Source organism: Bidens hawaiensis, unplaced genomic scaffold (genome assembly GCF_021521415.1).
Source record: "Bidens hawaiensis isolate Kalapana, Puna unplaced genomic scaffold, B.hawaiensis_p1.1 tig00005680_1, whole genome shotgun sequence".
In the NCBI taxonomy this organism is placed as follows: domain Eukaryota; kingdom Viridiplantae; phylum Streptophyta; class Magnoliopsida; order Asterales; family Asteraceae; genus Bidens; species Bidens hawaiensis.
The window spans coordinates 1364746-1377892 of NW_027491370.1; the positions used below are offsets into that span (position 1 = coordinate 1364746).

At 37.1% G+C, this 13147-nt stretch overlaps 2 protein-coding genes across 2 annotated transcripts; both read left to right on the forward strand.

The window, feature by feature from the left end:
- Positions 1 to 4486: 4486 nt before the first annotated feature.
- On the forward strand, positions 4487 to 8332 carry LOC143630506 (protein RBL-like). Its single transcript, XM_077099501.1, has 5 exons — positions 4487 to 4586; positions 4673 to 4771; positions 5421 to 6487; positions 7224 to 7437; positions 8020 to 8332. The coding sequence occupies exons 1-5, from the start codon at positions 4568 to 4570 to the stop codon at positions 8220 to 8222; spliced, it is 1602 nt and encodes a 533-aa protein (XP_076955616.1). The 5' UTR covers positions 4487 to 4567; the 3' UTR covers positions 8223 to 8332.
- Positions 8333 to 10622: 2290 nt separating this feature from the next.
- On the forward strand, positions 10623 to 12943 carry LOC143630497 (putative mediator of RNA polymerase II transcription subunit 26c). Its single transcript, XM_077099488.1, has 9 exons — positions 10623 to 11009; positions 11071 to 11139; positions 11407 to 11489; positions 11564 to 11634; positions 11711 to 11769; positions 11861 to 11894; positions 11991 to 12106; positions 12491 to 12578; positions 12671 to 12943. Exons 1-9 carry the CDS (start codon positions 10701 to 10703, stop codon positions 12778 to 12780), a joined length of 939 nt encoding a protein of 312 aa, XP_076955603.1. The 5' UTR covers positions 10623 to 10700; the 3' UTR covers positions 12781 to 12943.
- Positions 12944 to 13147: the final 204 nt, after the last annotated feature.

A 13147-nucleotide genomic window follows, 5' to 3' on the forward strand; every position in this document is an offset into this window, starting at 1 on the left:
AGACAAGGAGAAGGCCTCGTCGGTAGGCTACCTGGTTAACCAAAACAATTACACGAAATCAGGAGATTTCCTAGTTATTCACATGCATGCATAGTCGATACACAAAGCAATTAAAACGCAAACATCATATAGTGATACAATCATTCAGTTTGGCTCCTCCGGGGGGAAAAGCGATAACGTCCATACCTAGACCCTTAAGGGGTTAATAATACGAGAATCCACACAGAACGTACAAATATCAAAAGAAAGTCTTGAAAAAGGTGACAACCACCCGTAAAATAATAACTATCGTAATCAGAGAAGTGGAGTTGCGGGTTCAACCACGGAAGCCAAAGCCTGGATCTCACACACAGGCACATCAGGGGTGGAATAAAGCTGATTCAATATCGGGGGTTCGAAAGTGTTATAGGCAATACAGGCCTTCTCCGCCTCCGCCTCAGCAGTCTCGGAGAAAGTGGGGACTTCAAATATAGGAACCCCATTTGCCTGGTAATCATAGCCCGACTGCAAGCCATGTTGAAACCCCGATGCAAAAACCGCCCAGTTCAGAATGTCCCGGACTTGACAAGTCTCACGACAAGATTTGGCTCTCTCAAACACCTGCTTAAAGCCATCCACAACTATTCACACCCGATCGGCCTTCAAACCATCATGCTCCTGCTTCAATTCTTCACACTCCTTACGGAGACCTTCAATCATCTGGTCATTCTTAGCCTGGACCTCAACCACTTTGCGCTTCAAACTCTCATGCTCTTCTGGCTCTCGTTTAAACTCATCATCCAACTACAAGCAAAGCCGTGAACAATCTGTTTACCAATAAAAGTGAAAAAGAAATCAAAGGGGAAATATTTACCTCTTGAAATTTCTCGTGGCCCGTTCGAGCTTCAGCATATTGGGCCTCCAAAATAGCAACCTGTTTCCAGGACGCAGAGAGATCAACCGTTAGTTGGATAACATGATCCTGGGACTTCTTCAAGTTGGCTGCCAAGCCGGATATCTCTAGAGCTTTCTCTTCAATCAGAACAATTTGCTGCCTCATGTTTTGGATCTTCTATCGACCTTTCTCAACTGTCTGCTCCAAGGTGTAAATTTCCTCCTGGTTCTTCTACAACATCTGATTCGCGTCAATCACGGCTTGTCGAGTGGCTGCTCCCAAGGCCAAGGTATGATATAGATGATTCCCGAACTCACTTACAAGACCAATTACACCCATGGCTCGAATATGCGCAAAATCCACCGGAGGTATAACCTCACTAAGGAAGATGTGAGCTTGCTGGGGGGGGGGGGGGTAAGCACAGATGAACGTGCGTCCAAATCACATTTAGGGACAAACACCGTGTATCCCGTTGGTTGTTCAGTTTCAGAAAGCTGATCTTGAGGCAGTGATATGGGTTCTTCAGGACGTTTGCCCTTAGGATCAGACAGGGCAAGACCAGAGTCATTACCTTTGTGCCCTTCGGCAAAAGTAACCACCGGAAATGCAAACTCATTATCCAAGTCAACAATCTCAGCAGTAGGAGGAGTTACCGGATGAGAGGAGGATGATTGGCCCAAGTAAGGACGTTTAGAGCTCCTTAGGCGGTTCTTCATAGAGGCGTCAAACACATTAGACAATGGATTTTTTTCGTTTAGGGGTGTCTTCCACATCAAGAAGCAAGTCGGGTTTGGATCGATCCAGGGAAGCTGATTCCGTCTCCGAACTAGTTACAAGCAGCTCATGCAGATCATCTTGGTTCGTGGGAGAACGAGGAGCTACGTCATGAGTAAGAGTGTCCATGCGACGACAGCTATGGAGACCCGGAGCAAAGTTAGGGTAAACAAAGAAAAAACTATTCTTCCACTCTGTAGGGTAGAATCCGGTAGGCATCTTCGAGTAACATGGAGCATGTTTATCCACCGGACGACATTTGAAGGTAAACCAATCGCCGTCGACTTTAAGACAGTAAAATCGACGGAACAGAGGTACTGTTGCAAAGCCTCACATGGCCCGACATGCCACCTCGAAATGAGTCACCCGCAAGAAGCCTAACGGGTGAACTTGAGAAAACCCTAACTTATGGTACTTCAACAAGGCCATTTGAAAATCGGTGAGTGGATAACAGATATTAGCACACTCCAAGTTCTTCGTATACAATGTAATAAGATTGGGGCGGCTAATAGCCATCTCATGAGGTTCAGGCATGATCGGGGATAATGATAAGGGAATACGATAATGAGAGCACAACGAAAGCATTTTCTCATTAGGCCTGGCCTGCGTAGCAGGCCCAAACAACATAGACTAGGGCGAGAAGACGTAGGAAATGAGAGGGAGGATGGACTTGAATCAAGTCTATTACCTTTGTCATAGATAACAAAGATAATAGACTGGGGGACTTGAAGAGACTACGTCAGACTTGGCCCAAGCAGAGCCCAAGAAGTCCAGTCCAGCCCAGCCCAGCCTAATGGTATCCAATGCACTCTAGACAAGATCCTAGGTCAACGACCGACCTGTCCCTGTTAATCTGAGTACTACAGAACTGAGGCTGACGTACTCCTGGAGGGAAAATAGTATCCAACGGATAATAACCGACTCTCTGCCAAAGTCAGGAGGAAGAGGAAGAACCAACTGATAATAGATAGAACCCTAGGAGTAACGGTCCGAAGGAAGATTCCTTCGGGACCCTATATATGTACACATTCTCTTTGTAATATGGCATGCAACTCGTGAACAAAACATCATACTTACTCTTACGTCATCTGACACTGAAATTCATCAAGAACACCTCACACACCAACACATAAACACACGAACACTCATAGCTCAATAGTTGTTTTCATTTGGAGTTTCTACATTAGTTTTTGGTGACATTAAATAGCGACATTGAATAGCCGCACTAGTTCTACCTAAAAATAACCATAAAAAATAAAACTTTTTGGACGAAAGTCATAAAAAATAGCCAAACCTTAGGAATGATTTTGACACTTTACTCTTTAATATTTCACTAATATTATGCACTTTCTTCAACCATATAACTATACAAAGTCTTCATTAGTAGTTTGGCATTTACTAAAATTAAATTACCATTAGTAGTAACCTAATCTTAAACAGTTCAATTCTCTATCAATATTAACATCCATCATGAATAAGCCATTCTCTTCAACATCTGTATTTGTCAGTTTGAATCATTTTCAGTAGTGACGACTTTAAAAATATGCAATTGATCTTTTTTAGATTTACATTACTATCAAATGTGGTTCTTAACCCGTTATCAATAATATGAAGTTTCCATCCATACACACTTCATTTTATCTCTTCACTAATATTAATAGAATCCATACCACCAATTACATTCCATCATTATTAAAACCTTTGTTTATCTTTAACAATCAACATCTATCAATATCAACTCACCGTCATCATAATTTCCACCAATAAGAAGAATTGTTCATCATTAATAGAAACCGTGATGTGCAATATAAGAACATGGATCATATCATCATAGACACAATAAGAAGTTGATTTTGCATTATCAATTTCAAGGATCGTAGACTCAACAAAGTATATCAATTGAAGTTGATTATACATACTCGCTTTGACTAAACATCTTACCTAACGCCTGTTGTATGATGATAGATGGTGATGGATTGACGTTCTCTGGAAGAATGAAAGTAAATATTAGTTATGGTTATTTTCTTAAAAGTATCTATAAAAGTATAGATATTGTTAAACAATATGATTATTTTCTTAAGATTTTTGTAATTAAAAAACATTTTAAAAACTTGCTACATTTAAACTTGATAGAACATCTAGAAGAAACAAGAAGAAAGAAAAACCTAACAGTTAAATCCAATCCATGTTGAACACACAACTACTATGTATAGTATAAAAACAAGGTCCAGTTTAGTTAACAGTTTAATACCCGAACCGAAACCCTAACCCGAACTCCAATATCAATACCAATACTAATACCTCCTCTTTATCTCCACGTCTCCAATCACGCCCAGTCTGTTTTTACTCCCAATTACACCGTCCATTGTCACGCAGACAGGTAATTTGTTTACATCATATTCTTCTTTCCATCCTTTCGATTGATATTATATTATATTTCCTCACAATTCCACGATATTTGAACCCCAATATAGTTGTTTGAAAGAAAACAAAAAAAAGAAGCCCTAATTTCAGTTGAGTTGTAGCAAGGTCTTACATTATTGCTAGCGAACTGGATACCAGGCTAAGTTTACTGGGTTGTAGTTGTAACTTGATATTGTTAGGGAGGGAGCTCATATAATCAATCATATTCACTTCTCATAAACATTAGTTGAGAACCTGTTGCCGGTACCACAAGATAGATAGATTTGTCAATATTGTTTCAAATTGAATTTCAGCTCATTGTTTTATATGTAAACTTTACTGCAGATCATCTTATATGCATCATAACGAAGTTCAGTTCAGTTCAGTTCAGTTCAGTTGAATATATGACCTACTTTTGTATGTTCTAATTTTCAGGAATTATTCACAATTTGATTCACGCACAGCGTGCGTTAGGAGGCTTCTTAAAACCTCATTTCAAATTAGCATAAAAGCACTATGAATGCTCCCATTATAGGTATAATACTCCTATTCTTTTTTTTTTTCTTTCTGCACTCGAAGTTTGTATCTAATGAGTTATTATTTTTGTTTGTTGGAGTCAAGATCCGTTACAGGGGGATTTTCCAGAAGTGATAGAAGAGTATTTAGAACATGGCATTATGAAATGCATATCTTTTAATCGTCGTGGCACTCTTCTTGCTGGTAATCAATCATCAGATGCCTTGTACCTTTACTCTTTCTGTGTAAACAAACCAAACAAACGCATTCAACTTTAACTGAAAAACCATGGTTTTCTTGTTTGTGTTCGTCAACAGTGTAAATGAACCGTTCACAAGCAAACATATTTTATTTTGTTTTTTTTTTCTTTTGGTATTTTTAAAGAAAACTAAAAAGCATCTAAAAGTAAATGTCAACAACAAAGCATTGGGCCTAAAAAGCTATTGAAACTAGACTAAGTTGTAATGGCCCTAAAAAGCTTATATTAACGAACCTGAATGTACGTACTTGAACAAATGTAAACTAACAAACATGGATGAACGCAAACGACCGGACATAAACAATTATAATGAACAAACATTCACGAACATAACAACAAGACGTGTGTTCATGTTCGTTTAACAAACGGAGCATTTTGTTTTCATGTTCATTCACATACTAAATATACGAACAAAAATAAACCTTTCCCAGAACGGTTCACTGAACGTTCAGTTCATTTACAGGCCTATTTGTGTATCTAAATAAAAACTCTAATCGTTGAGCATTAGTTAAGCACCTAAAATACTATCTAATTGACAGAAATTGTTGTTTATTTTGTACCATTAAAAAACTAATTATGCCTTTTATTTTCCAGCTGGATGTTCTGATGGAAGTTGTGTTATTTGGGATTTTGAAACCCGAGGAATTGCGAAAGAACTTAGAGATAAAGACTGTGTTGCTGCCATAACGAGCGTTTGTTGGTCAAGAAGCGGGCATAATATTTTAATTTCAGCTGCTGATAAATCTTTAACGCTATGGGATGTTGTAAAAGGAACAAAAATACACCGAATTACACTCCAACAAACCCCGTTACAAGCGCGTTTACATCCTTTAGAATCAACACTTTGCCTAGTTTGTCCTTTTTCATCTGCACCCATAATTGTTGATTTACGCACCGAAACCACAACAACGCTCCCCATATCACTCTCCGAAAAACCTGCACCTGCACCGACATCAAAAAACAAATTCTCAGACGGATCCGCACATTACACGCCAACCGCAGCGTGTTTCGACAAACACGGTGATCTGGTTTATGTCGGGAATTCGGTTGGTGAAATTCTTATAATTGATCACAAACTCAATCGGGTTCACGGGATTGTCGCAGTTTCGGGTGGTGCGGTGATAAAGAATATTGTGTTCAGTCGAGACGGTCAGTTTCTGCTTACTAACTCGAGCGACCGTACGATTCGGATATACGAAAACCGTTTTAAAAGTCAAGATTTACATAAACTTGTTGATGAGGATTCTAAAGACGATGTTGAAACATTAAAGGCTGTGGGAACGAATTGTTTGTCACTTTTTCGCGAGTTTCAAGATTCGATCACGAAAGTGCATTGGAAGGCACCGTGTTTTAGTGGTGATGGTGAGTGGGTGGTTGGTGGGTACGCTAGTAAAGGTGAGCATAAGATTTATATATGGGATAGACGGGCTGGGAATCTGGTGAAGATTCTAGAAGGTCCTAAGGAAGCTTTGATGGATTTGGTGTGGCACCCGGTTCATCCGATAGTTGTTTCGGTCTCGTTAACGGGTTTGGTTTACATATGGGCTAAAGACTATACCGAGAACTGGAGCGCGTTCGCACCGGATTTTAAGGAACTTGAGGAAAATGAGGAGTATGTTGAACGTGAAGATGAGTTTGATTTGATGCCAGAAACTGAAAAGGTAAGTTTTAGGCTATGATTTTTAGCAATATTACTTGTAGAATCATATTAAATACATTAGTTACTCATAGAAGAAACCAACAAGTAGGGGCGTGCGTGAAACCAAAAGGTCCAAAATAACAAATATAATCGAAGCGAACTAACCGAACCCAGCCCAGAATCGACTGTTTGGGTTTATGTGTTTTCAAATTCCAAATTGCCAGGTTGGTTTTCGGTTTTGCATGTACTGAAAATCTGAATCGACTTTTATATCGATCCGAACTCGTAAAATCTGGAAAGTCGACCTTTGCTAATTAAATTTATGAGTTATAGTTTTCTTTTTTGAATGGTAAATAATTTGTATGAAATTAATAAATGGTGTAGGCCAAAATTTTTTGGCCCAAATTTTCATACCCGCGTTCATATTTTGGGCAAAAAAAATTTTCGGTTCAAAATATCCAATTTTAAGTAGCAAAAACGAATACCAAAACAAACCCCTTGTGAAAACCAAAAAAACCAAACGGGATGGCTTTTTAAAATCCCAAAAACTGGAGTTTTGGTTTTTGGTTTGTTTTTAGCCAAAACCGACCCATGCGAGCTTCTATTAGAAACTGTTGACGGAACCTGTTTCGGATTGTTACCCAGTCTCGCCCATGTTGCTATCTCTATAGCCTCTAGGTTAAAACAGGTAGATGGAAATGGATTGACTGAATTGGGATTACTATATGTATTTGAGTAAATAATTGTTATGATTGCAGGTGAAAGAATCAGAAACAAATGAAGAAGATGAAGTTGACATTACAACAGTGGAAAAGGATTCAGCATTTAGTGATTCAGAGGAGGAACTATGCTTCTTGCCTGCTGATCCTTGTCCTGATGTTGATGTTTCAGGGGATAATAAACACACTGGACGACCCGATAATTCTTCCCCGCTTTCTGAAGACAACAATGGCTATTCCATTCAAATTGAAGGTACTAATTACGGGTGTAAGCGAGCCGAGCCTTTGGCTTATTTATCATTTATTAATTTATCTATTTATTTTATAGGAAAATTTCATAGAATAGTAATCAAGTTTCTTAAGTTTTCCGCCAAAGTCGCTCAAAAGTTTTTTTCTCTAAAGTCACTTAACTTTTATAGATTTATTAGATAAACGTTAAAAATGTTTATATACATTTATTATACTTTTTATGTACATATTTGTAATTGTAGTTTCTACATATAACAATATAGGCTTGAGGTCGGGGTCAGGCTTGTTTAAACACAGTTCAATTCAAACTTTTAGCTAGATGATCTGAAGTAGTTAACAAGTGGTGTAAACGAGCCGAGCCCAAACCCAACGTCTTGAGCTCTGCTCGTTTAACTTAAGAGGGCTCGAGCTTGGTCTGTGAGTAGTATTTTTAAGATTGAGCCTGGCTCATTTATTATTTATTACATAGTATATGCACATTCACATCCCTAGTAACGATTTTCTATTTTGGTCAATGTCAAAAAGGAAATGTTGACTTACAATCATAGATAGAATAATATTTTTTGTTTTGAAAATTTTAATTTAGGACTGGATAATTCGGGGGGTGAAGATGCGGGCGGCGTGACACATTTGAAACGGAGGAGAAAACCGTCAGAAAAGGTATTGGAACAGCAGTCACATAAGGTGCAGAAAACAAAAGCTTCAACAGGTAAATCTATGAAAGCTAAAAGTAAAGAAGAAGAAAATGATATGAATCATTTTGGAGATGAGAATGGGATTGATGATTAATTAGTTAAAAATATGTAACCTATCTAACTCTTTGTAGCTTTTTAAAGATTTTGCATCAGATTTTATATAGTTGCAGCCTCACTGACATTCCCATTGGTTGAAACTTGAAATTTGGCTAATTTTTACTCCCTCCGTCTCATTTTAAATGTCCATTTTTCCATTTTTGGTTGTCCCAATTTAAATGTCATTTCTATACATATAAATTCAATTTCCAATTGTGTCCTTACTATTACATATACTAGATGTTTCATTTCCAATTTAGCCATAATAACCTAAAGGACATTATTGTCATTTTATAGCTCATCAAATAAAATGATCAAATATTTTTTAATTTGTGTGTTTTGGGTCCCATGACATTTAAAATGGGACGGAGGGAGTAATATAGGTTGTGTTAATTATGAACGCTTTAGTTTTTTTTTAAATATAAGTAGCTAATGTGTTAAATAAGGTAAAAGTCTAAACTTGTAGGTTATTGCCTTAGGGGGGGAGGGGTGGTTATCACTCATCACACGCCCCACCCAATTAAATGGTGCCACATCACCAACCCCAAATCCATCACATGTGATGGTTTTTTACTAGGGGTGGTGGTGTGTGATGAATGTGATGAAATAATACACCCAACGGCTCCATTCCTTGGTTTTCACCCCATCACACGCGTGATGACCATCACGCAAATCTCATCACTCAAGCTTGACAAGGCACTGGCGGCGGTGTGCAAAAACCCATCACGCGTTCACGCGGTGCACCGTCCCCCCTTATAAAAAAATTATAAAATTATAGCTTCTAAATAACCTATTAAATTTCTTTAAAATATATAATTTTGGAATTTTTTAGCATAAAAAATCTTATTATCTAATATTCTCAAATCTCATGCATGGAACTTACTTTTTATATGATCATATCATCATTAATCATACAAAACCTCCCTAAATGTTAAAAAATCGTTGTAGTTCTGTAGATTTACAGGAATTTGTTATCATTATTAACTAGTTTTTAATTAATTACTATTCTTTTCTATAGAATTTGATTAACTAACATTTGAGGTTTTCACTTTTCATTGTTGAAATTTGTGATGCTTTATGAATAAATAAAGTGAAATTGAATTAAAGATTCCTAGTACTATATGTATCTAGTTAAAATGGTACTTTTGTATGAAGTGTTATATTTACCCTTAACAGCAAAAAATGAATGATAAATGACCAAGATTATAATTATTAAAAATTCCCTTTTCAATACGAAGAAGTCGGTCGTACGGGCACATCTCAACAGCCAACAACGAAGAATATGGCGGTGCAACACCACAATCTCTATCCGGCGGCACCATCATTCCTCTCTACCCTAAATCTTCTCCCACCACTTTGTTTTCTCCCAGAATTGTCGGTTCAACCAGCACACCACTGTACCTGATCTCATTATAATAATCGACGATTCTTGTTGGGTTTGAAGTCCTTAGTTGTTGGGCTTTTGATTATAAGATTATTAGTGGGTCGGTTTTAGCCGAACCACATTAAAATTCTTGTGTTGTTTATTATTTTCTGTACTGCGTGTTTATAAAGTTTGTGTGTCGTTTCGTTTATTGTAGTAAACTAGTAATTGTTAGGTCTTGAAAACTTAGCAGAAATTTTATAATTGGATATAAAACTGTTAGGGGAGATTGAAGAAGAATACAATTACAATGAACCAGAGATGAAAGAAAGATCCATTATGAGGAAGAAGGGGAGGGGTTAATTGATGAAAAGAAAATTAATTAAGTATAATTCCCAAACTACACCATTGTGGTAAATGGTTTTCATATAAAGAGATGAGAGTAGAGCTGATGTAGAACCAATCATCTATCGTAAGGCCACTACCTTAAGTGGTGGAAAAAGAGGTAAGGTTTCGTATTCTTTTTCCACTCAAGTGTACGACATCTGCCGTGCTTAGGTCCGCCAAGTGAAAAGAGCGATTACGAGTAAATTTCAGGTTCGATAGTGTCGAAAGATTTGATTATGTAAATGACATGATAGTGCAGAGTATGTGAAAATTGAGATACATATAAGTATAATTCGTACATGAAATTTAATTTTTATATATATTACTATATTCGGGTGTCATGTTAACCTAGTGAATGAACCATATAAAAAAAACATGAGAAAATAATAATAATAATAATAATACTAGTGAGCCCATCTAAGTAGAAGTTTGACAAGAGAGAACGGAATGCGTCCATCATCCACACTCCTACTTCCTACTTGCTTCCCATCAAACATCAGCAGCGCCAGCGCGTACGCTTAACCCAATTATCATTAATATATTATTAATATTTGTTTATACAAATACCCTCCTGCGTATAACAAGGGATTCTGTACAAAATCAGTCACCTGAAATCATTGGCGTTATTATTATTATGATTATGATTATCCGTTCATCATCCCCGGCACCTATCTAGATCTAATTGATCAGATTGACGACGTTCAGTTTAGGTTTTATTATTAGGTAATGGATTTGGATGAATTTAGGGCCATTTTATCCAATTCAACAACGGACGTTTGGGGAGTTATTGATGCGGCGTTAACCCTGGCTTCAACCGATTACGCCGGAGAGCTTAAACGCCGGCGAGACGGAATCTTGGAACGCCTTTACTCCCAACGGTGTGGTAACTGCCACGCCAATGCCGTTAACGGTTCGCCGTTAACTCCGCAGTCGGTTCACCAACAAGATGATGAACCGGATCCGTATGGAGGTTTGTTTGATGATGAACAGGCTAAGATTCTTAGAATTAAAGAGCAGCTCGAGTATCCGAATCAAGTATGCATGATTTTCATTGAATTTTATATAATTAAATTGTTGACTTATTGTTGTGCTTTAGACTGATGATGCTGTTGCTGAATTGCTTCAAACCCTCGCTGATATGGATCTTACTTTCACAGTTCTTAAGGTGAATGGTACATTATATTATTATTATTGCACTCAAAAGTGTCAGTATTTGAAATGAAACATGATCTGATCATAAGTCATGAAATCTTCCTCCGAGTCCAATTGAACCAAGGCATCCAAAGTATCGGTTAAATATCAAGTCAATATCGGTACAGATATTTTGCTTGGGGACCAATAATAACTAATATATCACCGATATCTTATCGATATATCGCCGATATTAACCGCAACTAAAGTTACTAACACTAGTTTTTGATGATCAAATTAGGAAACTGATATAGGAAGGCATGTTAATCGACTTCGAAAGCATCCGTCCAACGAAGTAAGAGGACTAGTGAAGCAATTGGTGAGGTCGGTTAAAGTTTGAATGTTTTAAAATCTAATAGTTTTGGAAAAACTTGTTTTAATCGTTGTGAATGTTACAGGAAATGGAAAGATTTGGTGGATGAATGGGTCGGGTCGAACAACAGTGGGCTCGCACGCCCTACTATTACGGGTAAGTATACCTTTTTGTTTATGGTTTTTTGTTAATCGAAATGTAAGCTTTTGATTCTGATAATTTTTTCACGCAGATAGTGATTCGCCATTGGTGCATAATGTATCAAGGCGTGCTCAAAATGGATATCAACCGGTAATATAGTGAATCTAACTCGTTTGTAAAACCGTGTTGGAATTGCAACATTTCTTGGTTTTTTTTTGAGATTTGAAATTGTGATTCTCAGGGGCCTGATTTCGGCTATTCTCCTAACCCGCACAGTTAAGTATTGAAATATGCTAGAATCTTCCAATTTCTTTCCATACATTGTTGTGTGGTGATTTTTGATGAATTCTGTGCACCAAATGAAACTGTAGATGGGAGTTCTGGTTCTGAAAGGAATAATTCTGAACCAGAGCAGAATAGACCGAAACAAGCTGTTTCTAAAAAACCAACACCGTCAAGACCTCTGCCCCAATCTCGCCCTGCGATGGTTGCCTCTGCCTCTGCTCCTACAAACGTAAATTCTCTACATGTTTTCTTTTTCTAGTAATACTTGATATCACAGTTTTGACCCGCTTGCTTGTGAAAGAGTCGGTATGGGTAGTTTTTATTCTCTCTAAAATGGAAACGGGTCAAACAGGTTGAATTGAGTCACTCACATTGACATAAAGTGGCCCAAAGTTACTTTTAATGCATACAAGCTCCCAAAAGTTGTTTTACCTAAAACTTTATTATTTAAATAATATAGTTACTTTCCTAAACAGCTAACATTTCTTGAAAACAAGTGTTCTGGGTTATTATTCCAAAGGATACCTGTTTTGATTTGTTACCCGAATTGTCATCATACGAGTTAAATTATTAATAATTTTGGCAGCGAACACAAAGAGAGGAAAATATTGACCTAGATCGGTTGGCATCGGCCCGGAAGCGTCTTCAAGAGAACTACCAAGAAGCCCAAAATGGTTAGAATAAACGAATTGAAGTTTTTGAAATGTGGGGTCTGTTTTTTTTTTTGTTAACTTTTGTTTTAAAGTTTTTAATTGTTTTTTGGTAGCAAAAAAGCAAAGGACAATACAAGTGATGGACATCCATGAGATACCAAAGCCAAAGAATGGTTTCATTGCCAAGAACAAAGGCAACTTTCATGGGAGGCAAAACAGATAATGATGATCATCTTTTACACTTTCTTGGTATGGGTCCAGTTTCTATAAAATTACTCTTACTACTACTACTTTGCTTTATTATTTATATAACTTTTGGATCCAATGATGTTTTCTTGTTGAAAAATCACTCCTCTTTTAATATTATAAGTGATAAATTTTTCATGGTTTGGTTTTGATTTACGATAGTAAAAAGCGTTACTCAGTCGAAAGTGTGTAGTCAACACTATAAATCATAATTTTACTTATTTTTTATTGTTATTATTATTTTTTTGTTTATAGTTAAATGGCTTTTGTATTCATTTTCTCCGTTTTTTTGTCCTTTATTGGTGTGTTATTTTATTTGATATTAACACCAAAAAATGGGTCTA

Excerpts from the sequence above, each read along its gene's own strand:
- LOC143630506 (XM_077099501.1), top strand. Across the intron at positions 4,772-5,420 it reads TCGTGGCACTCTTCTTGCTG|CTGGATGTTCTGATGGAAGT; the intron begins GTAATCAATCAT and ends TTTATTTTCCAG. Across the intron at positions 7,438-8,019 it reads CTATTCCATTCAAATTGAAG|GACTGGATAATTCGGGGGGT; the intron begins GTACTAATTACG and ends ATTTTAATTTAG.
- LOC143630497 (XM_077099488.1), top strand. The coding sequence starts at position 10,701 with ATGGATTTGGATGAATTTAGGGCCATTTTATCCAATTCAACAACGGAC. Across the intron at positions 11,010-11,070 it reads AGCTCGAGTATCCGAATCAA|ACTGATGATGCTGTTGCTGA; the intron begins GTATGCATGATT and ends GTTGTGCTTTAG. Across the intron at positions 11,635-11,710 it reads CGCACGCCCTACTATTACGG|ATAGTGATTCGCCATTGGTG; the intron begins GTAAGTATACCT and ends TTTTTCACGCAG.